The 27,068-nt window shown below is 44.4% G+C and overlaps 3 protein-coding genes across 9 annotated transcripts in view; all 3 read right to left on the reverse strand.

Moving 5' to 3' along the window:
- Positions 1–5,339, reverse strand: part of LOC133393396 (probable serine/threonine-protein kinase DDB_G0277071) — an 86,773-nt gene extending 81,434 nt beyond the window's left edge. For 4 of the 6 annotated variants that reach the window (XM_061658243.1, XM_061658246.1, XM_061658245.1 and 1 more), the window contains exon 1: positions 5,162–5,339. The gene's annotated coding sequence lies outside the window, so the exon portion shown is untranslated. Of the gene's footprint in view, positions 1–4,971; positions 5,080–5,125 lie in introns of those variants that run through there. The other 2 variants (XM_061658241.1, XM_061658242.1) reach the window with 2 other exon arrangements.
- A 17,418-nt stretch (positions 5,340–22,757) lies between these two features.
- On the reverse strand, positions 22,758–25,053 carry LOC1281000 (odorant receptor 56a). Of its 2 annotated transcripts, none has more exons than XM_061654538.1 (4): positions 24,417–25,053; positions 23,586–24,349; positions 23,346–23,498; positions 22,758–22,994 (listed from the first exon to the last, which is right to left on the reverse strand). In XM_061654538.1, the coding sequence occupies exons 1-4, from the start codon at positions 24,715–24,717 to the stop codon at positions 22,980–22,982; spliced, it is 1,233 nt and encodes a 410-aa protein (XP_061510522.1). In that variant the 5' UTR covers positions 24,718–25,053; the 3' UTR covers positions 22,758–22,979. The 2 variants fall into 2 exon arrangements, with proteins under 2 accessions (XP_061510522.1, XP_320874.4); XM_320874.5 differs by having other exon boundaries at positions 22,758–23,270; positions 24,417–24,882.
- LOC1280999 (quinone oxidoreductase-like protein 2) lies at positions 25,012–26,913 on the reverse strand. The gene is made up of 3 exons (XM_320873.4): positions 26,526–26,913; positions 25,834–26,456; positions 25,012–25,763 (listed from the first exon to the last, which is right to left on the reverse strand). The coding sequence occupies exons 1-3, from the start codon at positions 26,700–26,702 to the stop codon at positions 25,319–25,321; spliced, it is 1,245 nt and encodes a 414-aa protein (XP_320873.4). The 5' UTR covers positions 26,703–26,913; the 3' UTR covers positions 25,012–25,318.
- Between the last annotated feature and the right edge of the window lie 155 nt (positions 26,914–27,068).

Below are 27,068 nucleotides of genomic sequence, written 5' to 3' on the forward strand. Positions count from 1 at the left end.
ATCAGCATCATCCTTCTCCCGAAAACTGAAGTAACGAAAAAAATAAAACAAAAATAGCACAACGAAACACTCGCACCAGCAGCAGCACTTCAAAGCGGGCCCAGAGCGGTGTCGTGCCGGCATCCGAAAGGTAACTATCAGTTTTGTCCGAAAGGGACCGCAAAAAACGGGACACCTCAACCACCGACCGAACGCGGACCGGACGACTTCTTTTGCCACCCGCCTGGCCGCGCGGGAGAAAGACGAGCCGATTCCCACGATACAAATATGGCCTGAATGTGCTCCTGTCAGCGTGCAGCAAAATTTGCAATCTCCTCGAGTCGCCATGCCGGCGTCCGTTGTCTTGTTTTTTTTTTTTTGCTTTTAAGGGACCATCACCTCAAGCACCACAGCAGTTGGACATTAGACCATTGTCCGCCACGCCACGCTGGGCCGGCTGATGGGGTGGGGTTTGCTGTTTGTGTGTGCTGTTTTGCTCCCTTTTTGCTTGCTCTGCCTGCCCGGCCGTGTAGAGACGCACTTTTTCTGCTGCTGCTGCTGCTGTTGTTGTTTCTTCCTTTCCTCTTTCACATGGGAACCTCAAACGGGCGGTTATATTTATGCTCACAATACGCGCCGCCCGCAATATCCCACAGCCAGCGCGCGAGCGGTGGACAAACAAACAAACGACTTCTGCGACCAGGGCGCGCAACAAGTGACGAACCTCCCCGCGCAAGCGTCGCAGAAATTTAACCTGTTTGAAGTAAGATGCGAAAGCGGTGCGGGTAGAGGACACACGGCCTTAATTATGCATGACAGAGTGGCCCCACACGGGGGAACGACGCGAGCTGGCCGACTGGGGCAGAGCGGAGGGGGTGGCAAAAATAGCGAAAGAGCGCGACGAGTGTCTTGTTGCTTAATTATAGCATTAGGCTCTTTCTCTCGCTTTCCGGATACCGTGGGCCCGGATATGTTTTTCGTCCGGAAAAACGGAGAATCTTGACATGGGACATCCTCCTCCTGCTCCCCCCCATTCCGTCTCTTCTTGCGTGCTTTTTGGGGTGGGTGAAAATGAGCCGCCTTGCCGCTTCCTTTCCGTGCACGGCTGTTTGCGAACGGTTTTGCGATTGCATCATCTCGATCTGCTTGCGCGACGGTCGAGTGTGTGTGTGTGGGGGGAGATAGGTTGTCTAATTTTGACGCCAGCGTGTAACGCACACGGTGTGCTTTCTATGCGCGCGTTGTGCACAGCGTGCTCCGTTACTATCTATCTACTGAGTTTGTTTTTTCCGTGCCGAAGGAGTTCAAACCAGCCTCCACACGGTTTCAGCAGCTGGAGACGATCGTGGGCCCATCCAGTCCTGTCCCCGAAGTAGCCGCATGGGAACGCACACTTTTACAATGTGTACACACATTCCAGGCGCGGGTTTAATCCCAGGCGGGCTCTGCGAGCTGTTGGCCGATTCCGTTTTCTCGGAGCGGAACGGAAGAAAAATAGCAAAAATGGCATTCCAGCGCTGCACAGATCCAGCTTTCCTTTCTCGCTGCTTTCTGCAGCTCTTACGGATTCCTCTCTTTGAATGAAAAGCGAGTAAAATAGCCAATACCGCTAAACTTCAAACCGTGTTGATGAATATTCAAATTAAAAAAGCATTCCTTTCGATTGTTTTTCCCTCTACAAACATGGCTATTAAATTAAAAAAAATATTTGTATCACCCATTTCGCGCACAACTAAATAGCTCCCATGGCATTCCTTGCCGATAGAGATGTTTACCGTTTTTTAAGGGAAAATTTAATTATCAGAAATAGTGCCATCGTTAACGCAAAACAAAAAACCACGCCAAACGCCAATCATGGTAAACACTTTAAGCATTTAATAACGAACTTCCCAAACCCAATCACTTACCATCATCGCTGGACAGTCTCGAACCGAAGGAAACCTTAGTAGCAGCCCCTCTCTGCCGCTCGTGCGTTATGCTCTCCTAAGCAACGTTTGGCCGGGGCAGTTCCAGAGGCTTATTTTTTTGCATTCCATGCCATTCCGCGCAGTCTGCGCGGCATTTATCGTGCCAACCCGAACGTTGTTTTGCTTTCCAGCAAAGGCACACACACACACACGCACGGACACACTCACATGCTTGTGCACGAGAGAGGGACAATGGGAAAACTGGAGGCCTCAGCAGAAGAAGAAAAAAAAATCGGGCTAATTGGTGCAGGTGAAAAGCACTTTTCCTTCGGCGGCGTTATGCACACTTGGGTGTAACAATATAACAGAGCAAACACTGACCGCGCACACTGTCGGCCCGAACTCTCTGCAGCATTGCTCACACACACGGACACGTACACACGAACACGAACCGATCACACATATATATGGTCACTGGAGCCTAGCTACCTCCCCGCGCAAAAAAAAAACCGGAAGATGACTGAAAACGGTCGGCGAGATTTGTCGAAAGAGATACCAAAGGGGGGGGGGGGGGGGAGGGGGGGGTCTGGTTTCTAGAGATAGTTTTGTGCGTTCGCATTTGCAAATGATGCTTGTAGAAATTATGTAAAATAGTGTCTTAGTGTATATTTGGGGAAGGGTGGCTCTGGTGGTAATTCAAACCCACTTCTCAACATCAGCTATAATTAGTGGATCACTTGAGTCAGGAAAATGATCCAATAATAGGGTGGTGAGATGATTAATATTAGCAAGTATGTTATAAATTGTCTTAGTAGATTAGTAGATGTCCTGCTGGATATTTTCTGATCACATCTTAAACAACAACCGTCTTCCTTGATTAATACACCAAAATAACAGTTAATTTCCACGTTTGCAAGTTTGAGATTTGAAATATTGTCTGAGTATTCCTAAGTATACTAAGTTCATTAGTATATAGTATTGTAAATGGATCCAACCCAACCAATAAAACAAACAAATTGATAAGTCGATTCAATGCGAAACCAACACAAAATAGAGAGACAAATATGTTATATAGTATCTTAGTAAATTAGAAGATGCTCTGGCGGGCATTTTCTAATCAACTCTTAAACGGAAACATTCTTCCTTGATGAATACGCCAAGACCTAAATCCCACATTTTCATGTTTTAATTTTAAAATATTTTCTAAGTATTCCTAAGTACACTAAGATCCTTAGTGTTTACTACTTCATTCGGTTACATTCCTTTAGGCAACAAGCAAAACGATTAAATTGACAAGTCGATTAAATGTGAAACTATCTCAAAATAGAGAGACAAATCTGTTATATAGTGTCTTAGTAAATTAGTCGTTGCCCTGGAAGAATCTTAACAACTCTTAACTCTTAACAACAGTCTTTCTTAAAGAATACACCAAGGAAAGAATAAAATCCCACTGTTTGAAATTTGAAATATTTTCGAAGTAAACTAAGTATGCTAAGATCCTTAGTTTTTAGTACTTCACTCGGTTGGATTCCTTTAAGCAACAAGTAAAACGAGCAAATTGACTACTCGTATCAATGTAAAACCAACATAAAATAAGTAATAGTTAAGGCAAATAGTGTCGAGTAATAGTTAGTATTTGTCGACTAAGATTTGCCCTTTAATTAAGATTGATATGGGGTTTTGAAATATAAAATATTTGGAAACCATCTTCCCTGTCATGATAGAGGAAGATGGTGAGTTTAACTTGTACTGCTTCCTTTAGTATACTGACTAGTATTTTTCTGCCAACTTCAGGTAATGTAAGAAAAAAAATGTTCGACTAATTCTACTGAAGGCTTTCAAAGCATAATTCGTTTCTTCCAGGTACAAAATATCATTCTGATCAGCTTCTATCAGCATGACTCTTCCACCAGCAACAAACAGCGCTCTGCGGAAAAGTGATAGATTTGACACTTGCACCCAACATCTCCCACCCGGTACAAAGCAACAGCTCCCACTAACCTATCTGCTGTCTTTGTATTTCAACCAGCAGTAACCAATATTTGTTGGATGAGTGTTGTTTTGCTTTTCTCGTCTCTTATATCTAACCCTTTTTTGTTTTTTTTTTTCCAGCACCCTTACGCGAGGGAATAGCGGTACGATGCAATGAAAGAAGGGTATGCACCAAGTAAGGTGTACGGCACCTACGGGTAAATATACGTACGGCCAACGTGCTTCTCTACTTCTACGACAAAGACAAGAAGTACAAACAGCACACGCCGCGGAGAGCACACACACACACACACACATACAAAACAGGTCGCACGAAACGGAACACCGATTAACGTAACCGATTTGTCCACTGAAGAGGAGAAAGAAGAGGAATAAACTAAAAACAAGCAGAGACACACACAAACAGAGAGACACGAGGTTTTGGGTAGGTTTGTCACCAAGGTTTTGACAACGTGTGGAGAGGCTAGTCACAGGACGTCACCGAGCGTGCAACGGCAAGGTCTATCGAAGAGGAGGATACACTTTGGTTGGTTGGTTGGTTGGGCTTTGTGGATAGGCAAATCTTTTTTCTACACACTTGCGCCTCACTGTTGTAATGGAGATGTTAATTTTCTTCAGCGCGAGCTACACTTTACAGCACCTGCGAGCCCCTCGGCCACAGTTTGGTTGTTTTCCTTCCCTTCCTTCCTTTCTGAATGATCGAAGTGGTTTGTTTTGTTTGCTTGCACTTTGTTTTTCTTTTCTCCTACGAAGTTTTTTGTTTTTGCATTACACCCAGCTGTTCAACTTTCTTCGCGTTTTCACTAGACAACAACAGCAGCAGCGTCACCTCCTTCGGTACAACGAACACGAGCCTTCGCTTGGAAAGCCAGTTCCAATCTGTGTGTGTGTGTGAAGGGATTTTGGAATTTAGGTTTTACTTGTTTTTGTCAGTTGTGTCACCGGATTTTGCCTTTTTGATTTCAGCGCGACACAATGTGGAGTTCGTATGGTGTACGAACGGCTGGAGCGCTTTTACAGCCGGAAATGAGAGCTTCCGTTTTAGCGAGAGAAAGAGAGAAACGCGTGTGGGACCAACGTCCTCCAACCTCACCCGGAGTGTATAAGAACCACCAAGTGTTGGAGACCAGCTGAGGTACTATCACCAGTAATCAAAACCGTTGTCCGCTGTTGTATTGGAGCCCTTTTGGAGCAAGTGGGAACGATATGAAGAAAGCAAAAAAAAAAAAACACAGAAAAACACATACACACACTCTGCTGCCCTTCCCCTTTTTCTTACGTACAGTTGCAAAGACTTGCACGATCACTAAAACGCGGCGATGAAAACGCGACGGAAAGCGGAGCGGCGTAGTAGTACCAAAAAAAAAAGGGAGAGACGGGTGGCGAACGGTCCGCAAACGGGACGATCACCTTCTGCGCGCACGGACTGTGTTGCGTACACTGATCACACGGGCAGCCGCCGTCGCTTGTGCCGCGATCGGTTCAACAACTATCCGCGGCTATCAAACGAAAAACGGCGATGGTGGGGGATCTCTGCCGTCGTGTCCCGCGTGGCGTGCGCTGCAAAATCTCCGACTCCGAAACCGCCAAGAGCGCCAAGAGAGAACCGAACGAACGACTCAAAGCCACGAACCCGAGCCCACTTGCTAAACCGAGCGCGCGAGCGAGCGAGCGATGCCTAGGAGAGGAATGTGTGCGCAACAACCATTGCGGCGCTGTTGTCCGCCTGGCAAGGTGGCAGCGGAGGAGCGCATCGGACGTGCGAGCTACGGAGCTGTTTGGTGCGCTTGTCTGCGGTACGCAAAAGCCCGAGAAGTTTGGCCGAGAAGTTGGTTCGTGCGAGCCGAGAGGTGGGTTGCTGCTCGTTGGCGCTGGCGATAGGCATTAGGACGGGAGAGTTCGAGTCGGTTGTACGTAGAGACGCTGGTAAGGTGCATCGAAAAGTGCAATAGCAAACATTTGCTAGACACTTGGAGGACCGTTTTGTCGATGAGTGAATTGGTGTTACTTTTCTTTTTAGAGAAAAGCAACTCGAACCAAAATCACAATGTCTAATAAATGTTTACTTTAAGTAATATCAATCATCAATGATAAAGATTACTCTGATTCAAGATTTGCTCGATGGTTTTAATGTCTTTTCGATGCTCTCCAAACAATGATGATTTTCAAAAAATGTTTGTGTATAAGGCATTAGTATTTGATAAATTGATAAATAATGAATAATAATAATAATAAGGACACATAAAAGGTATTAAATTTCGAATTTTTACTCGTTTCTAGACCTAAGTGGATGGAATGGTGCCTAGATATGACTCGGTAGAGCCGTGTAGCAGACCAGTAATAAAAGAGCACTGTGCACTTGCATCTTCTAACCGAATACCTCAAGGCCTAGAATACGGCACCGCGCAGTATACAGAGGACGACTGCTGTGATCCTGCCAGGGAAGTAGGCGTAGGGCATATTGCGTAAGTTTTCGTTGAATCGTGTCAAGGCGAGCAATTGAAGACACAACAGTTGGGCTTCAGATTACGCACGAATATTCAAAACACAGTCCTGTTAAAATGCAATCTTGAGTCTAGAAAAACGACTGGGTCGTTGGCATAACGTTGTCGATTAACTGCGGTGCTGTCTATCAAGTAGGTAGAAATGGTTGGACTCCTACGTCGACCAAATGATACACAGAAGCATTTCTCAATGTAGATAGTCAGACACTATCGTGAGGTAAAGCGAGTGTGACATCGTTGACGAATAGTATGAAGAGAAGCGGCCCAATATTGCTTCCTTGTGACACTCTCGAGTTGCTGATTATTTCTTTAGATATGTGTGTATCAATTTTGATGATGTACGAGCGATTCATAAGGTAAGTCACAAGCCACTGCAGGAACGAGCAGCAATGTCCTAGCTTATCTAGTTTAACAAGTAGAATTGCGTTAGGTAGATAAACTAATGCTGCTTCAGGTCTTTATAAATTGCATCGACTTGTGCTCCAGCATCTATTTTACTAGTATGTACAGTAGCTCACAAATTCAACTAGATTCGTGGTAGTCGACTTTCCACGAAAGTTAAAACTATGTGAGTTAAAGACAACATTTGGTGCCTTAGATTAGAGGCAATCTTAAGCAACAACGACTATAACCCTAAGAAAATATGTTGTTTCTTTTCTCATAAATTATATTTAATAATCGTTTTGTGATTCGATTGAACCATATCTAAAGATTCGTTTGAATTAAAATACCTGCAAATTTGTATATAACATCCATAAGCTTATATTGTAAAGATGTAGTATCCTCTTTTCAAACATCATAGTACCTAACTCTAATTAATCTCATGCCCCATCATCATTGGCTCATTTCATCCCCTTGGTCGGGCACATTGGCAGGTCAAACAAGACTGTCCTGGAGGATCGCTTAGGTCGTCAAAATTAAAATAAGCTTCGAATGCACACCGTCTCAGGACCAAGTCGGAACTTTTCACACCACCTCCCAATATCATCAGCTGAGCTGAGGTGATACCGTGTCCCATTCGCTCCTAGTCTCTAAAACAGCACGCATACATCTAACGCATCAGCGGTGGGAGTAAACGACAAACAGCAAACGACCACAGCAAACGAGCATATATTCCATTCACTGCGCGACCGCCTCATTCGCGAGACTGCAAACGCGATTGACTAAGCTTTCTTCTCGAGAATCCTTCTCTCTATATCGCATGGTGGCGGCTCTCGCATGGCACTCGCTTAAAAAATGCAAATGATCTCGCCCCTCAATAAAGATTCCCGTGACGGATAGATGAAGCAGCCCCGCGATGAAGCGGCAGGAGGATGCTGTGGTGCTATAGCCGCGCAGGGTACGATATCCCCCCCCCCCTCCCCTGCTACGCGGAACACTTGTGTGTATCTCGCGCGCGCATTGATTCCAGCCCGTCCATCCATCCCGAAGCCGTCGCGTCGCCGAAGCGTCGAAGAGCCATCGAGGAGAGACTCTTGCCAAGATGTGGGCAAATAAAGTGCAAGAGCAATGTTTATCTAACCTGTGTGTTTCCCTCCAGCGAAGGCAACAATGTAGTGGCCGTGTCGATTTGTCGATTGCAGCGTGCAAAGAATAACGTGGCGAATAAAGCAAAACGGAACGGACTTGACGCAGCGATTGTGTAGTGGAAGCCCATGCTTTTAGTAATAATTCGTATTAGTATAACCTTTAATGCTTTAATGGTTTCTATCATTTATTCGCCCGGGCTGTTTCCTCGAACAGCGTTTCCCGCTAAAGGTTTCAATAGAACCTGCTGCTAATGATCGAGTCCTCACCATGCACGCTCAATCGCTGGTGCACTGTAGAAAGATAGTCCATTTGCCTGCTAAGAGCAGGGTGCTTCTTGCAGAACTCACCGACACACGCGGAGCCGCGAACCTCGTGGACTGCCCACGAAATCGCTCGGCAAATTTGCAACATTGTTGCACACGCCATTGCAGAACTTGCTGCAGAGCAGTTCAAAGGCCCGGGCCGTCGCTTTTGGATGGGTTGTGCCGGGCGATAAGTCTTCGGCACGATGGTGGCAGGCGGGAGCGGGATGGGAAGTAATAAATACACTGCCGTGAGAAGAATGCCGACCGTGGGGTGAACATTGGGAAAGCGCTGGGTAAAACTCTAGTGTGTGTGTGGGTTCTTAGGGAAGTAAAACAATCATACGTAAGTGTCGAAAAAGTGGACTATTTAATGTTAATTATTATAAGACGTTTGTATGAAATGGGGTTTGGATAAATTGACACATTTGATACATACAGTGGACCCTTCCATAACGAATACCTCTCAAAAGTAGTTTATCGCATAACGAGCAACTCTAAATGATCCATAAATACCTCTTCCAACACGCAAAATTTGATATTTTGTATAAATGAGCAAAAACATTTGCTGAACTGATACACTTATATTACGAATCAATTTTATACTAAAAATATGCACGATCATTAATCCTTTGGTAACCTGAATATGTGGCGCCATCTGTTAGAATATATCAATACTACTCAAATCTGCCAATAGTATACAGGTGGTCCCCATTACACAATTAATGGGAATCGAAAATGGCCGCACAAAACCGCGTATCTCGAATTTCCGCGTAAGTCTAATATCACGGTTTCCAGTTAAAATATTAAATTTTGTATAATTTTGCGTGAAGTGATTGCTTGAGGTTTTAGCCACTAAATTAACCCTTTCATATAATTCTGACTGTATCTGGGTTAATCTAATCCTAATTAAAAAAAACAGAAATCAGAATGAATTTTTGCAATGAATTAATGAGTCAGAATATTGACTGATGAGGTTCAATAATCACTGATGCATTATAAATACTAAACCAAAAAAGTAATTCCGGATGGGAATTATTAAAATTCAGCATTGTAGGAGTCAACTTCCTTTTGTCATCAGTCAAACGAGCCACAATAAATATGAAATGCCCAAAGACTTCAGATTCTAAATACAAAAAAAGGAGTAAAAAGTCTCAAGCATTAAAAAATTCATTAACCTTCAGATTGAAAACTCGATTCGTGATTTGAATGAGACTTCTTTAAGAAGGATTCATATGAATGTAATGATGAATTAAACGATTCCTAAAGCAGAATATAAATGAATCTGTCAAAGGTTCAAGAAGGTCAAGTGATGTACACAAGAATAAGGTTAATTTATCGGAAAAATCTTCTAAACATAAAAAAATATATCATTCCTTAAAAAAATAGAACGTTCACTACAACATTCAAGTACGAGACGTCTACTGAATAAAGCATATCCCCTATTCTTCTTTATTTATGTGTCAATAGGTTATGCCAGACGCTTTCAAAAGTAATAAACACTATCCGAAGAATCTAGCATTTGCGCTAGCTGTGCACACAATATTTACAGCTTAACCTGATGCCCTTAATTCACATTTAACTGTGCGTCTACGACCTGCTCGTAGAACCAGACAGCAAACAAAAAACGCCAGAACACAGATACTTATTAACCAAATTATGGACCATAAAATGTTTATAGCATCTACTCGTTCCCCTTCATCTGTACTCTTCAAACAGCGCACTTGCTTCCTTGCTATGCCTATAGCAACATTCCCATTCCGAGTACAACGAATTCCAGCACAATTCTAACGTGCACGAACAATTCTACTTTCCCAGTTGGGTCATTTCCCCTTCCCTTCTGCTTACAATCAATATCTGGCAAACAAACTATTGCGCTATTGCGCTACTTCTCGAAATCAAGCACCACGCACACGTTTGTCGACAATCGCTTGGATTGTTTGTTTTCGCGAAAGGTACCCAGCGGGTTTTCCCCCTTTATTACCCCGGTGAGTGTGGTAGGGAATCGAAACCCTCTTGAGCTGCTAGTGTGCACCGTTACGCTCCCACAGGTTGCCATATGGATCCGACCACCGACCGACCGACCGAGAGGATAGTTCGACTTCACCGTGCGCGTGTAGCACTGGTCGCGTTCCTCATTAACCGTTAACAATGAGCGCATCCGTCCGAAAATGTCGCCTGCCTGCCTGCCTGCCTAACTGTTTCCTCCCGTGGCGGTAAGGGCGGTGTGCGGTTACGACTTGAACGATCAAACCCCATTCCTCGTGCCCATCACCACACGCAGTGAAGATGTCAAGGTCGGACGGTTTGGGCCTGACTGTGGGGGAATGGCTCACACTCGGAGAAGGAGGAAGCCGTTTTCCTTGACGCTATGGAAATTGATGCTTTTGCCCGGCACGCTCTAGCGAAAGTCCTCAAGCAGCAGCGGCTACTACTACAACTACATCACCACCACCACACTGTCCACCATCCCTTCGGCTACTCCAGATTATGCGAACCCGACACTCCGGCATCTCTCGGAATCCGCTCGCATCACCGGCACCACGGTGTAGAATGTGTGTAGAATGTGGCGTCAGAAGATGGAGCGAGTGCGCCCGCACTCCCCGTCATACCGACTCCGACTAAATGGCCGTATCCGTCTCAAAGGCGAGCGCGCGCGCCCGGCACCAACCGGCCATTACTTGTGTCCGGCGTTCGCATCGCACATTTCCTTGATATTTCAATCACCTGACGATCGTTAGAGCGCGAGGCTAAAAAACAGCCGTGTCGTGTGCCCGTTGGAACCGTCCGAGACGATTCGATTTCAGCGCTGACCTTTCCGGCGGACGCGGCGCGGCGGTGCACAGGGTGACTTCAATGCGCGGAAAGCGATGCGAGCCACCCTTCTCCTTTCGGGATGTGGAATTTGATGTGTTTTTTTGCACCATCGACAGGTGAATTGTTTCTCTTTTTTGTTGTTGCGAATTTGGAGGTTTATGTGTAGACGGAATGTTCCTCTGCACATTACTTGCAGTATTGCTTGATGAGTTTTGCGAAAAAGAAGATATTCCAGCGCAAAAACCACGCTAGACTTCAATGAGTGGAAAAACAACCAACCGACACACATCAATAAACCTTCAAAATTCCGTCATAAAATGCGTTACGCAAATATCAACATCCTCTAAAAGGCAAAGAATTAATCATAAATTACTCCAAATGATCGATAATAGCATTCATTTCAAGCCGATAAATTCTTCACACACAAAAAATGACTCCAAACATAATCAAGTTGCAATCAATGCTGCCATAAAATAATGCCAGCCTCTATCTCCCATGCGATCATGTCCTGTCGTTTCCCGATCACTACACTGGCCAATCGACTTATCGAGTGGACAAATGAACATAAATCGAACGGCAATACCATAACTCAGCACAAGGGGCAACATTATTATGTGACCATTGTGGACCAAAACCTCGACCATCGTGGCGAATTCGGAGCGGTTTCGAAAATCGATTACAATAAACAAAACCCCACCCGGAATGATGAAAAGCTTTGTGTGTGCGTTTTTTCTTGTGCATTCCATTCCATTCCATTTTGCCATGTTTCACATGACGGTTCGATTTACACACAGCAACAATCCATCAAATTCAAGTAATCGATGCGTTAAAAATCGGTTTAACTTATTCTCGGCAGTCGACAGTCGAGAACGTCGTGTGCTGTTGCTGCTGCTTCCTGGATGTAATATATTCGTAAAAAAAGCTCAAGTAAGGTGTGACTTCAGGTTGTCGGTACAACATCAGAAAAAAACCCTGGTACATTCCAAGTGTGATGAATTGGAACAAAAGCATCAATCGCATCGAATCGATGACGCTGACAGGCGGGCGGGCGATCGGGCAATTAAAACAGTTGAAACCGAAGTGCACAGTTCCTGTCATTCTCTTGTCCAAAGCGGCCATTTTCAATTAGTACTATGCACACAAGCTCCTCTGTCAATCGGGAAGGTTGGACTGCTTTGACAGTGGCGGGGGAGAGATGCTAAACGCCTGCAGGTAGTAGCATTGACACTTTGTACTGAGGGGGTAGGAAGGTCATCTTAATCAAGGTCTGGTTGGATTTTACTTTTAACGAGCTTTGGACAAACATAACCTCAACTAATCAGCGTCAACACGATTGACAATTAAATCCACTTGATTAGCATTTCGCAAAAGGGTGTTTTTTTGCTTCAAATTCGACAGGAAGTCTAACACCTTCTAACTACTTCTAATGTTGTTTGGGACCCATTCCCAATAAACATCAAGCGCAAAGATCGCCTTTCTAAGATTAACAGCGATCCCTTCCCACTAAAGCGATCCCCCCAATCATCCACTAACCACACCCCGGGGCAGGACATGGACCGGTGGGAAGGATGGTAGTTAAACTCATTTGTCTTGTTGTTTTGTATGCTGAGGGACTCCATTTTTTCTGCGATTTACCACTTGTTTTCGTTGCCGGTTGCCTTCAAACTGCCGTTTTGCACCATTACCATTTGGTTGGTCGGTTCTGTTTCTGTTGCCTCTGTTAGGTTTTTTGTTTTGGTTTTTACCCTTCCCTACTTCTCGCTTCTCACCAATCTGATGACTTTTATGACTCTTTTGCCCGCACACGCTGATACTTGTTATTATTACTACCCGTGGGCCGGGTTTATTAAACCGTTGGAGTGTTCCTTTGGCTTTCGGCCAAAGTTTTGGTGGAGTTTTGTCTTTGGAGGTCTGTTGTGATCCGGCGACAGGCCCCAACTTTTGTTACGGTTCGGGTGTGGCGAAAGGGAAAATAAAGCACCCCAAATACATGCGCGTGTGTATGGGTCGACTGCTGGGCAAGGTTATATTTTCATTTCTACCAGGGCGCCGGGCACTGGGAAGGGATCGAAATTAGTCAATGCAACATTGCAATGCAATCTATCTGTCGCTTCAAGGTTGCCAACACCACAGCGTGCAATTTTGGATGTCATTGTTTTGTCCCGCTTTTTTTCTCTCTCACGCGTGTAGTGTCGTTAGTGCCAAATTTGGAGCGCTTACTGTGAGGTGGAATCTACCAAATGCGATCAATTAGTCAACGTCGTAGGTGGTACAAGGAATGTCTTGTCTCTGTTTGGACAATGATAAAAAGGCTCAAGGATATAACATATCGCACACTTTATGGTTTAGCAATTAGACTGCTTCTTGTTATAAATTCAAACACATTGAAAGACAGTAAGCAACTGTAATGGCCAAAGTTGCTCTGGCACCATTTAAATGCTTAAATCTAAAAAAAGGAATGTGTCACGCTTCATTCATTTGTAAATTGGTTATGATTTAAACTAATTTCCCACACGAACACAAAAGCTCATTTCATTATCAACACGTGTATGAAATAGATGAGAAAGTGATGTGACGTAAAGTGCGTAGCGGAAAGCAAAAAAAACTGACCACAAGAATGTATTTTACGAAACAATCAAATATACTAATCAGCTCCCTAACAAGCTCTTTTATCTCTCAATGCGATATCCCCTCAAAATGCTCCACCTCAGCAACAAAAAAGCGCCTCCCCAAAACGAGGTGCGTAACAAATTGAAAACAAAATTGAAAGTGCGTCCAAAGATCGTACGAAAACAAAAAAAGGGAGGAGAAGGGTTTGCGCTGCCTTGCGGATAGTCGTCGTGGTCGTGTGGTTGCCATTAATTGCCGGTTGCAAAGGGGCCACACCGCGAACCATTTCCATCTTCTCGAAATCCTCGCTTTGAGGGAACCCGTCGGAAATGGGTTCGTTTTCAATCAGCTCTCGCTTCCGTGGAGCGGGGTCGACGAGATTCGAATATGATAAATCCGGTAGGCCCCCGAGGAGGTCCCCGAGTGGTGGTTTGAATCAATCGGATGAAACGAACAGAGCGAGCGTTTCGAAATGAAGGTTGAAGAAAATGGAATGTTTTAAGGTGGACTTTTTCCGATTTTTTTTGTGGAATTCATGTTTTTTGTTTTGTTGGGGAGATAAATAAATGAAATGAAATTTACTGTTGACATGTTTCAATAAAATAATCCAAAGGTTTGTTATTCCAAGATCGAAGATAAACGCTACATCTAAAATTTTTGAGTTCATTTTGGGTTAGCTAGACGGTTTGGTCTAGCGATTATTTTAAGCTACACATACATTTTGAAAGAAATTTTGCATAACTTTGCCTTGTGTCGACTAATGCAGAGAGTGAATACTGTTGGGGATGGAGCCGTTTATCTCTCTAACAACTGCAATGCTAAATATATGCTTTACTTTATCAAATGAAAGCATTCGCAAAATGATGCATCGCAACAAAATTGAGTTAAAGTCTAACGTATAAATGAAATATTGCCTAGTATTATATTATAAATTTGGAATTCACTCCATACGTCCCAAATTAACTATCGAATGACTAAATTACCTTTTCTTTGCTGTTTTTTGTGTGTATCACCTTTATGAAACTTTCATAATAATTGCAAAAATATACCAAAAAAGACAACACTACACTCATCAGTTCATTAAATTGGCGTAGAATATGTTACCTCCAATCGTGCTTCGAAGGTAGGTTAGACAATGGATTAGCCCGCTGAAAGAGTCGAAGAGTTGTGTACGAGAATCAATTGCTGTGGACAGAGTCTTCGTCTCTTTGCCTAATAACCAGGTCATTCCCGCAAGGTACGTATGGTCAAAAGATTGGGAAGCCTATGGCTGTTGGCGCAGAAATCCAAGGATCCTATAGGATTAAGAGTAGGATATTGGATCTATAGTAGGATTAGATGCAACATCATCACCGACCTTCTGATCTTGGATGCTGTAATTACCATTGGATTGTAGGCTTTTACCTAAGGATATCCATCTGGAGTTTAAACTGGAAATTAAAGAATTTATAGTCGTATGTTTTCACCAATACCATCTGGTCTAGTTCTATGAGTTCATCGCGAAAGCCTTTCTTCTGCTAAATGTGTCTTCAAAATAAAAACTGTAATCAAACATCCAATCTAGCGTCACAAATTCCTTCTAAAATGAAACCGACAATGTGGCCATACATAAATGTTTGATTAATACAATTTTGGATCATCTTTTGGTAAATGGCATTTGTTTCTATTTGAATTCCCTTTCAATGAAAAAATCCACCAGTGCATCGACACGCCATCTATCATTTCTTCTATAGCTATTTCAATTCCATCAAAACTTCACTCCACCCGCAAAAAAAAAATGCGTTCAGTCCGGCACAATGTCTTCGATCGGAATGCGTTCACATCGCCGCATCATCGAATGGCAAGAAGGAAGAGGACAATTATCACGCCGAACGCATTAATTTATGATAACTATGCGATGTTGGAATCTGCAGCCCACCCCACTAATTGCCCACCCTGATCCACTGTGGCGGCTTGATTGAAACACACACACACACGCACAAAACGCAACGAACGATGAAAACGGTTTCGGTGGACGAATTTTCATAAGTGTGTGCTTTTTCCCTCTCCCCCGTTACTGTCGTACGGTGCCCATAAGGTGCTCCGCCGCCGCTCCAAAACGTCCGGCCAAGCTAATGAGCCTCCCAAGGGAAGGAAGCATTAAGGGGAAATGTGGTAGGGGGTCTGTCTCCCCAAAAATAGCTTTCATTGGCAGTGGACCGCAAAAAGCAAGAAAAAAAGCCACCCTCCCCGACAAAAAAAAAACAAATAGTTGAAAAAAATGCGTCGCTTTCTTACGTTTGATGCGGCTGTGCGGTACAGCGCTGGTCGGAAACAAAGAAAAGAAGGGCACTTGCTGATCAAGCAGATCGTGATCGCGAGCGCCTTCGTTATCTAATGCTTCTTTTTTGGCGGTGGGAGGGGGGTGCTGGCGGTCCCGTATGATGGAAATTCATTTTCGTACTGTCCATCAACAACAATCACACACACAGCATTCGGGGTAGCGTGTACCGGGGTTTTTTTTTCTCCCCATTCATAGCTCGCTTGCAATGCGGGGATCGCATTGCCAAACCAATAAGAGAGATAGGATTGGGGGCAGGGGACCCTTATTGGTCGTCGGGCACATAACGGACGCACAGACAGACAGAGAAACAACCAAAAATTGGTCATAAAGCTCGGGCATGTTTGAATGGGCTAAGAAGGCGCTCCGGCCCCGTGATCATAATCTGCCGGCCGGGCAAAGATTCCAATTGACGAAATGTTCGAAAGTGTTGTGGCCGTCCAATGCCGCACACCTGAGCGACACATTATCTAACCCTTTGCTGTTGTTGGTCAGCGCAAACAAGCAGCAGCGTCCGGCGTGCCAGCGGAAAAATTGAATTCCCAGCAAGCGGTTGGTGCATCGATTCTACCGTGATGAAGTAATTGTTATACCATCCCCATAAAGCAGGGACGAGAAAGAAAAAAAAAACCCTTGCATACTCGTCCACCACATTTCGTCACAACCCCCCCCCCAGGAATGCAGGCGAATTCAAAATTTCTACCAAACCCAACACAATTGGACGCCCAATTTGGGGTGCCCTCGAGATGCGCTTTTGGGGGTTTGGATCGGGTTCCGATGACGAGACGCGATCTTCTGCAACTACGAGCCCAACGAGTAGCAAACTCGTTTCGTCACTTGGATAGGCGTCAAAAATCAATTAGACAATTTACACCTGTCTCTTCGCCCTCGCGTCTACAGTGCGGCGGCAGAGTTTCGCGTGTTGCGAATTAACCCCATCCACACGCTCCTCACTGTGGCTGTGTCCTTTCCCCCTCGTTTGGATGTGCCTTTGGGGGTAATTGATTAGTAGCGTCTACTAAAGCGGACAGAAGGAAAACAGAACACGAAAACACGCACATTGTTGTACCCTTAAACGTTAATACAAACACCGGGGCAGCGCTTCCCGAAGGTCTCCGATTAATTCGGTAGCTAGATTTAGCTTTAAACCATCGCTGGCTAACCTGTATGCGTGTGTGTGTCGTAGTACTTTGGGGATTTTTGCCGAGTTAGACAGTTTTTACTACGACAAGATCGTGTCAGCGAGATAAGTGTATGTTCGCAGATCTTTTAAGACATATAGCCCCCGGGGGGTGTGCATGTGTGGAGAAAGGGAGGAGTAGAAATGCAATATGTTAGGTGTGTTCGAAAGTTCGACTTCTCCTTCGTTGGTATGACTGTGAGGCTTTTAGTTTGATTTTGAATTTCTGTTACATTTTTTTAACTTAAATTATCTCTTAGAAACAGATATCCTAGCTGGTACATAAATTTTTGACGCAAATCTAATTTAACATCATAAGCAATATCCCAACTTGTGTTCATACCTAAAACAATAAGTGGGCAATGACATATTTAATACGGTTTAAGGTTAAGCATCAAATAAAACAAATTTTATCGTTTTTGTGATTTTGTAACCTGCAAAAAAACACTTTTCTGAGGAAAAAATGTTTTACAAGCTCGTATAAACACTTTGTTTGACTGTTAAATTGTTGTTTAAATAATTGCATACTAACATATTGCATGAGATACAATAAGTATTTGTTATTTTGTAATAAGTCAATAGCTTTTCGTTGCCTCGTTTTTCCGATGAGACAAAAGGTTATGTTTTTATATAGTTTTTTTTTCTATGTTTTTGAAATCAAAGGAGATTTTTTCGAATTGTGCTCCTAAATTCTTCAAAGCATGAACTAACTAAACGGTGAATTATCTCCTTTGATTTAGAGACAAGAATATTTCAAATGCATCTAACAAATGTGACAAATATAAAAGTATGGAAAAAAAATATTTTAAACGATATTTTTGAACGTTTCAAACCATAATACGTATATTTTCTAAACATAAATTGAATCATTGGTCTTAAGATTGATGTTTGACAAGGTAAAACAGCCGGTTCATAATTGAGAATTAGCCAGTAAATTGTAAGTTACAAGCTTTTAGGATAAGCTTTTAATTTACGCGATGGTCAAAAATCCCATAAATGAACCAAATTACCATTCTTAAGATTAATTATTCTCATACCATTAACCCTTTCCTCTTTAGCAAATTTCACAACGCTAAAAACTTACAGTAACACCCAACCCAAAGACATTCACACAAAAAGGATCCTGCGCGCCTAAACGCACCCGAAACAGCCGGCTCGCGCACCGAACTAAACCTTCCCCGAGGGAAGGTTAAAAATAGGCAACAAAAAACAAAGCACGTTCTTTTCAAGGGGTAGCTTTAGCTCATTTGTTGAAAACATAATCACCATCATTATAACGGTGGAAACACACACGCAAGACAACGCCTAACCTTTACTCCACGCGTGATGATGTTTTGCTGCATGTAAAGCACGGCATGATGTTTTATTTCACAATTTAAATTCGGAGACATGAAACAAAAAAAAAGGACCACAAGCTTGCTTGTTCGCGCGTTGTTTAAATCAGCCCGTTTCAGAAGCATTTCTTTCTGGCACGATTAAAAAGCGATCACTTTCAATGTCGCGCCGCACATGTAAGCGGTCACATTTCTCTTATATCATTCCGCTCAGGCGAATTGTGTATTGTATGTACGCCCGCGGCACCACGCGGACAACACAATCGGCTGGCTTTAGGGTTGTGACCATTGTGTTAATCTCCAGTATCTCCCCTGCGCACATGCCAAATCACAGCACACCACTCGGACATATGTTATCCGGCGCGCCCCTCCCCTCTGGATTGAAAGGAAATTGAAAAGATTGAAATATTAAATCGCGCATTAAATCATGCGTGTGTGTCATTCCGCTTTGTATCCTTCGCCTGTTTTGCCAACCATTTCTCGGAAGTGTGTCCCGCAGCAGGGACACCTTGTTGGGGCGAAAGGGTGAACACAGCCGACGTTGCAGTAGCGCCCAACCCATAAAACAATCTGTGTCCGGCTGTGCTCCCTGCTTTCGCTCGTCCCGTTCCTGTGTGTCCTGCGTGTACGCCCAACAGGCGAATTATGCCGCATTCCCGCATGTTTCTCCAGCGGCTTTTCTGTGTGTGTCCTTGCTCCAGTTACCCACGCTACGCCATCGAGGGCATATATCGTCGCAGGCCAGCAGGCCCAACCGCACACTCTATAGCTGACCGTGGCGGAGAGTTAATTTATCGGTGTGCAAAATTGTTTTCGATACGACGAGGAGAGAGGGCGTGCGTGTCCCCTCACTTGCCCTCACTTTCACGAGCGTGTTTCCGTACAATACCACACCCTTGTGTCGGCGTTCTGATCGGCCATCGGCATATCAACGCCCCACTCTGGACGCGGAATCTGGACAGGAATCAGGTTGCATAATTTTGGTGCGAAAGTAACAACACGCGCCCGCCCGCTACAGTACATTCCCATGGTCTGGCGTCGGTCTTAATTCCAGCCAAAACCCGGGGCACGGTTTCACTCAATTTCGCATCATAGCATCATGTTTAAGGCTGAAATTACAATTCGCTTCCCGTGTGGCTGTTGCTAAGTGCACCACAGCCACAGAAAACAAGCCGCCCGAGGTATGCGTAAAAGAAATCCTTGAAGAAATTTAATCTGGAGTACAGTTGATATTGAATCTGTGTTATGGGAGCGGAGAATACCTCCGCTTGAAATATAGTAATATTAATATTACGAGTTTCCGTGTTAATATTGTTATTAATGAGAAGAGCGTTTTGCGTTTACTACCAGTGAAAGACATGTTTAGCTTTCTCGTCATTTTAGATTTTTGCGACCAAGAATTTGGCGATCAAGAAATTCAAGAGAATTCTTGGAGAATTCTTGGAGAATTCTTTGAGAATTCTTGGAGAATTCTTGGAGAATTCTTGGAGAATTCTTGGAGAATTCTTGGAGAATTCTTGGAGAATTCTTGGAGAATTCTTGGAGAATTCTTGGAGAATTCTTGGAGAATTCTTGGAAAAAGAGAGATCAAGAGAATTCTTGGTCGCAAAATTCTTGGTCGCAAAATTCTTGGTCGCAAAATCCTTAGGCAAAAATATCTTGGTCGCAAAAATCTTAGTCGCAAATATGTTGGTCGCAAAAATCTTGGTCGCAAAATTCTTGGTCGAAAAATTCTTGGTTGCAAAATTCTTGGTCGCAAAATTCTTGGTTGCAAAATTCGTGGTTGTAAAATTCTTGGTCGCAAAAATGGTGGTCGCCAAATTCTTGGTCGCAAAAATCTTGGTAGCAAAATTCTTGGTCGCAAAATTCTTGGTCGCAAAAGCTACGGTTCTTTCTTTAATGTTGCACCATTATGTCGTGGTCTTGGTCTGGGTGAATATATTTCCCACCGCTTGAACAGAACTCAAAACGTTATCCTACACACCGCGGCAGCGGCGACCTTCGGCTCTTCAACCAATTTTGCTACACATTATTTATCGGCCAGAACACAGACGAGAGAAACACATGTTACCGTTTTACAAACGCATTGCCATTTGCGAACACGAGATCTTCCGAGCGATAGAAAAGCCCCACCCCGTCAAACTGTACCAAGAAAACATAAATCATCGACCACTTCTCCCTGTTGCCCCCGCCAAACCCATAACATAACAACGCCCATCTCACACGCTTTGTTTGTTTTCCTCCCGCATGATGCTGGGCAACCCGCGGGGGATAGTGATTTTTCACACCAACAAAAAAAAAAGAAGCAGCAAAAAAGCGCTCTGCAACCTCAGGGCACATTACACCATCATCCATCATCCACCCGCACAACTGCAGACCGCGGGTTAATTGGTGCAGTGTGCAGTGCTGCTGCTGCTGCTGCTGCTGCTGCAATTTGCACTGCTGGCGCGAGAGCCACATGGAAATAAAACTCCCTCGGGGCTTGCAAGAACGATCCGGATCGATTGCATCTTAAGATTGAGTGCGCGCGGGCACGCTCCACACCGCCTCACACACAGCACCGGCAGTGACCTCATAAATCACCGATCCTTTACCGCTTTTTTTTTTTGCTCGTTTTCACCACCCCCAAAGCATGCGAGAAATGGAGCACCACCTTGAAGAATTAAAGGGTGGTGGTGGTAGTATTGGGTAATTGGGAAACGCCATCTAAACGCCCGCATCAGCGTGGCTGGCAGGCCGGATGAACTGGTCAACGTGAACAAAGCGGTGGAATTGTCTTACTCTACCTATATTCACTCTCCTTCACTGACCAAACGCAATTTAAAAAATTGGACTGCAACGGATCGATCGGTTTTTTTTTTTTGTGTGCGCAGGCATGGTGGGTTTATGCCGTCAGTTTAATTTGATTACATATTAAGTTATCAAACACGCGGACCCAATTTACACCCAACGCAATCGCCCAATTTTACGCCTCTTTTCGCACACTTACCTGAAGCGTCTTTACTTCGCTCAAACAATCATCCCTGCTGGGCGCGCACACACCGTCTGGCCAAAAGTAGATCTCGTTAACCGGGCCGATTGACTGTCTGCCAATCGAGGCGATGGATTCGATCGAGAGGAAAGCGATGATTCGGCCATAATCGCAGCTAATCGTGTAATGTGATCCAACCACCGTTCGAGTTGGTAGCCATCTTCAGCGTCTTTGGCACTGCTTTTTAGGACAGCATCTCTTTAGCCCCTTAGGAAGCCTGCAAAGAAAGATGGAGAGCACCCAATTAATTAAGAAGTGTGCATCACGTACACGCGTAGTATCACACACTTACACCGCTGGTCTTAGTAGGCAACGCAGTCCATGTGTTTGCGTGATGTTCGCCTACTGTAGAACGCACCTAACCTACAAAGTTGAAAACAAAAGTGCCAATTATGTGGTGCAAACCGTTTGCCTCTTTTTTCTATTTGCCAACACTGCACCACTGCACGCCTCTAAGGTCTCCCCTTTCGTTAGTTCCCTTTCGGTTTGGGGTTTGCAGTGTTTTTTTTCTACTTCTACTCGCACGACCTCAACGCACACGCACATTGCAGAACGGCAGACCACGCCTCGCTGCTGCACGCATTACGCAGATCCGACGCCCTTCACTCGACTTGCTCTTGATGGGGGATTAAAATCACTCTGTTTCTTTTTTTTTCCTTTTTTCTTTCATTTAGCCATAACCGGCATCTGCACCTGCAGAAAATGCGTTTTTTTTCGATTGGCCCAGGGACACACACACGCACTGCGCGGGATCAAAAATTGCAATCGATTTGATCTAATGAAAACATAAATCAAAACGAAAACCAAACACGTTATGTGCAAACCACTGACTGTCACACGGTAGCGGCTAATGAGGGCAGAGGGAGAGTGTGTTGGCAAGGGTGCTGTGCCGTTGTGCCTACTTGATCGATCGATGGTTTTCGATATTGTGGAATTGATCCGATTTTTGACCATATTTGAGAGTGAGAGGCGAAGGAGAGGGCTGTGGAGAACGGGTTGCGGGTTTAGGGTTACTTTCACACCCCAAACGAATGTACAAACCCGGTGGAGCGGTGAATCATGCGCTAATACATTTGATTTGTGCGTATTTATTCGTTCAGCTGATTGTGTTTTATCGCATTCCACTGATCGATTATACCGTGTTTGTTGAAAAGCATTCTATTTTGTTGCATCTTTTCAATTCTTTTTCTACTATTCCTTCCTTTTCGTCATTTTCAATATCTTCTACTTCTTTTACTTCTTTTCTTATACTTCTTTTTAGTTATTCATTTCATTTCTAATTTGATTCATTTTTAAAATCTCTGTTTTACATCTTCTAATTCTTCTACTGCTTGTTCTACTTTTTATGCTTCTGTTACTTTTAGTGTATTGTGTATCTTTCTGTTCTCTGTTTTAGTGTATCTTGAATTTTAATTTTATATTTTTCATTTTTTCTTTAATGTTACGAAACACAATCTGATCCTTTCATGTTTCTTAAAGGAAATAAACCTAAATTTTTAAAATGTTAAAAATGCATAAAAATAATTGAAAATAATTTTGTTTAACAAACTAAATATAAGAAAAATGTTTTAATTAAGAACAATTCCAAAACAACACACAATGTAATGAAATGAATCAAATATAAGAGGAAGAAAAATAGACGTTAATATAGTTGCATTTTCGTTACGCTGCTTGAAAATTCAAAGTGAATACAGCTTCTCCCCTTAAAAGTTAGTCGGTTAATTGTTTCAAAATTGTGAAATAACTGTACGACGCGCGCAGAATCTGGATGGAGTGTAGTTAGCAAAGGTTAGTTTAGAGTTAAATAGTATGAAAAAAGAGCTGCCAAATTCCACTTACCGCTAAAAACGTGTCCAGCGACATCGAGATAAAGAATGCGTGCATTTTAAGCGGCCGATTGCTGTACAGGATAAAGATCTGTAGCATCCGGTTCGTGCCCCGATCGTACCGATACCAGTCACTTTTGTACGCCGACATTGAAAGCCGGTCGGCCTGCAATGAAAACAAAAAAGGTATCGCAAATTAAAGCCAAAAAGCCATAGTTACTCGACCATGCAAAAAAAAAACCGAAATACTCACGCACGCATGTATCTCGTTCGCGTGCCAATAGTAAAGGAACAGAATCGTCGTCATCGTGGTAATGTAGCAGACGTCGATAAACACCTGCACCCCGGACGGCGTCATCGATGCTTCGAACAGTAGCGCACAGAGCAGGACGGAAAACACGACAAAGTCAAGGAACACGGCGGCACGCGTTAGCTGCTCCAGCTCCCTGGTGAACGATACCAAGCTTGCCTGCCGTTTGATGCAATCGATCATAAGCGATCGGCGTTCAGCGTTGTTTACCGGGGCGGTAGGATCGTCCTTTCCAGCCGTGTGGTAGCGTTCCAGAAAGCAGAGCCGATGGTTCAGCACACTACACTCGGTGCGGCCGTAGATCATCAGCGTGACCATAAACATGTGCCAGGACGGGACGATCAGCTGGCCGACATACATGATGTACAGCTGGATGAGGTAAATCTCGAGAAAGTGCTTATCCTTCCCATCGGCCGTTGGATACCAGGAGCGTAGAATTGGCGTCGGTGGAATCGGTTGCCCTTTGCGCGTGATGTTCGCAGCACTCGTCCCAGTGCCATCGGGCGGTCCTTCTTCGTACGTTAAATATTGCACCAAAGAATACACGCACATCATGTTGGCCGTCACTAGGGCGCAGCTCCAGAAGACAACGGCAAGCCGCTTCAGATAGCGCACATTGCTGCCCACAATGCTCTGCTCATCGGTCCAACCGTCCTTCAAGATCCGCTCGATACCGTCGTGAGCGGCTTTAATGATGCTGTTAAATCCTGTAACGACAAAAAAGAGATTTTTTAAACACAGAAATACATAAAAAAAGTACAATTTTCTACTCACGCGCCCGATGAAAGTAGAAGAAGATGATGCGAAAGATGGTCGTGCTGAACAGTAGCGTGGTGGCCGCGTTCGCCGTCATGTCCGAAACGGAGCCCCATACCTGCCACAGATCGATGTACTGCGTGCAGTTAAACAGCACCATCGACAGCGTAAACACCATGCCCCGGAAGCAGTGCACTTTCTTGTAGCTTTGTGACTGACCGAGCAGTATGCCGTAGTACCTTAGGCCGAGCAGGGTACGCTTTAGCAGCGGATTTGCGTACACCACGTCCGGAAGGATCCATTCTTCCTTCAGCTCCATCGCTGCTGGACAAAACTTTAAGACGCGCACAGCAGACAAGGGAGGCTTTTATAGCGGGTCCTTTGGAGCCTCTGTTTGTTTGTGTAACGTTAATTAGGGTGATAATTGTAAGATAATTATTCTTATGCAATTATCAGTGTCACTGAAGCTGGACTCAAACTGGATGAATAATTTATAAGAGAACGTGGGCCATCTGCTTTTGGAAGGCTAATGTCTTTTAGCAGCAAAAGAAGTTTCTTTACCGATGAGGCTTTTCTTTCAAAAATATACTTGCATTGAGAGGGAATTCAATCGTTTCTTTTGTGAAATGAATAAATATTTTCAAAGGATCAGCATAACTAGAGTAACTTGCAGCAGTAAAATGGAAAATGCTAGTGAACCTGGGGAACTATATAAATCTGCAACAATAAGTGTATAATGACTATATCAATTTAGATCATTAGGATTTCTTCCTTCGAAACTCAAGCTCAAAAATAGTGCAAAATTAGTAGATGAGGTAAGTACAATGAAAATGATTGCCCTTCTCCTACCGTGTAACGAAAATGCTCAAATGCATATCCTCCAAATCCCCCTCTTTTCAAACCCAACCTCTAAACGTTATCTAATCTTTCGATTTCTTCTTCTCCCCATCCCCCTCCTTGCTCTTCTTATCCTTCTTTTCCTTCCCCTCGGGACAGTCATCCTCATCCGGGCACTGCACATCGATCAGCACCTTGCCCGTGCACTGTTTCTGCTGTATGAACTCGATCGCCTGCTGGATTTTGGCCAGCGGAAAGATTTTGCTAATATGCCCCGCTATCATACCCTCCGACCGCATCTCGATCGTGTCCGCTATCATCTGCCGGTACGTATCGACATCCGGATACTCGTACAGATCGAAGTGGCGCACGTTTTGGATCAGCTTTGCCTTCGATTCCTGGTCCTGGTCCGGTTTGCCCTCCTTGTCCTTTCGCTTCGGGCGCTCGAATTCGGGCACCTCGGTGGGGAATTTGGACGCGTTGAAGAAGGGATCCACCGAGATGAGCTGCCCATTGGTTGGTTCAACGCTGCAAAAATAGAAAAGGGAACAAAAAAATAAATTCCTTTATTTTGTTGGGATGATGTTGTTCAACTTACAAATCAGCAAGCAGATGCAGCAACCCTTTGCCGACCGCATCGTACGCCAGCTTCGCCTTCTTGTCGCCCATCGCGTCCTGCACGTTCTTGTACAGCTTCGTGTAGTTGTTCTTCGTCATGCTGACCACCTTGTGGGCGCCCTTCTGCCGCACCAGATCGGAGCTGCTCTCCGTGTCGCACACGGCAATCACCTTCGCTTTGTACACGCTGACCGCCAGATCGATCGCCGCCAGTCCCATACCGGCCGGACCGGCCGTTATCAGTATCAGATCGTTTTCCTTCAAATTGCAGTGCAGGGCGAACGTTAGCAGCGCCGTTCCGTGCCCGTACGGCAGGACGGCCATTTCTTTGAGCGGCACCGACTGCGGTACGGTCCAGACGTCTCGATTTTTCACGACCGCCTCCGAGATGAGGCCCCCATTCGGGTCCTGCAGATCGTTCATCACCACCACCCGATCGCCCCGGTTGAAATGGTGCGGGTTGTCTTGGCCGATTTCGACAATTTCGCCGGAAAATTCGTGCCCGGGGATGAACGGCAAGGGCACGTTCAGCTCCGCATGCTTTCCGGCAATGATTTTCACGTCCGTAGTGTTGAGGCTGCAATAGTGTACCTTAACGCGCACCTAAAACGAATGCAATGGAACGGTTTAGTAGGCGAAAGTGGCACAACGGATTCACGCCCAAATGATTACCTCATCGTTTTTTAGCTTCTCGTTCTTTTTCACCGTTTCCAGTGCGACGGGTTTGCCGGCTTCGCGCAGGACGGCTGCCTTGTGGGCGTAGCACACACTGATGCACTGCCCACCGTACTTGCTGATGGTTGTTTCGCATAATTTGCCGGAAAGTCTGGGAAGTAACTTGGTTAACATTTTAGCAAGCCTGTGTGCAAAGTGCTGTTGCGGCTACTCCTCGCGGTTCCTGTCCGCCGCTCTTCTATTTACCAAAACAAACCACACCAGGTGACAGATTTGACAATTCGGTTGAAGCCGGCTTGGATTATAATTTTGAATTTGGGACATTTTGGGCCACGTTCGGTTGCGCAATTTGAATTTGTATTATTGATAAGGGTTAATTGCACATACAAATACATGATTGAGGAGTTTTCAAGTATTTTAAACCTAAAAAAAGAGTTAAAATATACATACATTGTCATTTTGAATCGGTAAAAGTAAAAAAACGGTTAACATTTTGAATCAAAACAACACGCAACCAGGCGCACACTTTGAATCAATCCA

Source organism: Anopheles gambiae, chromosome 3, assembly GCF_943734735.2.
Source record: "Anopheles gambiae chromosome 3, idAnoGambNW_F1_1, whole genome shotgun sequence".
Taxonomy (NCBI): Eukaryota; Metazoa; Arthropoda; class Insecta; order Diptera; family Culicidae; genus Anopheles; species Anopheles gambiae.

Coding starts and splice junctions, on each gene's coding strand:
- LOC1281000 (XM_320874.5), bottom strand. CDS start 24,717: ATGGAGCTGAAGGAAGAATGGATCCTTCCGGACGTGGTGTACGCAAAT. Junction 24,350..24,416: donor CTTCTACTTTCATCGGGCGC/GTGAGTAGAAAA, acceptor TTGTCGTTACAG/GATTTAACAGCATCATTAAA. Junction 23,271..23,345: donor CGCTGGACACGTTTTTAGCG/GTAAGTGGAATT, acceptor CACTCCATCCAG/ATTCTGCGCGCGTCGTACAG.
- LOC1280999 (XM_320873.4), bottom strand. CDS start 26,702: ATGTTAACCAAGTTACTTCCCAGACTTTCCGGCAAATTATGCGAAACA. Junction 26,457..26,525: donor AGAAGCTAAAAAACGATGAG/GTAATCATTTGG, acceptor CATTCGTTTTAG/GTGCGCGTTAAGGTACACTA. Junction 25,764..25,833: donor CTGCATCTGCTTGCTGATTT/GTAAGTTGAACA, acceptor CTATTTTTGCAG/CGTTGAACCAACCAATGGGC.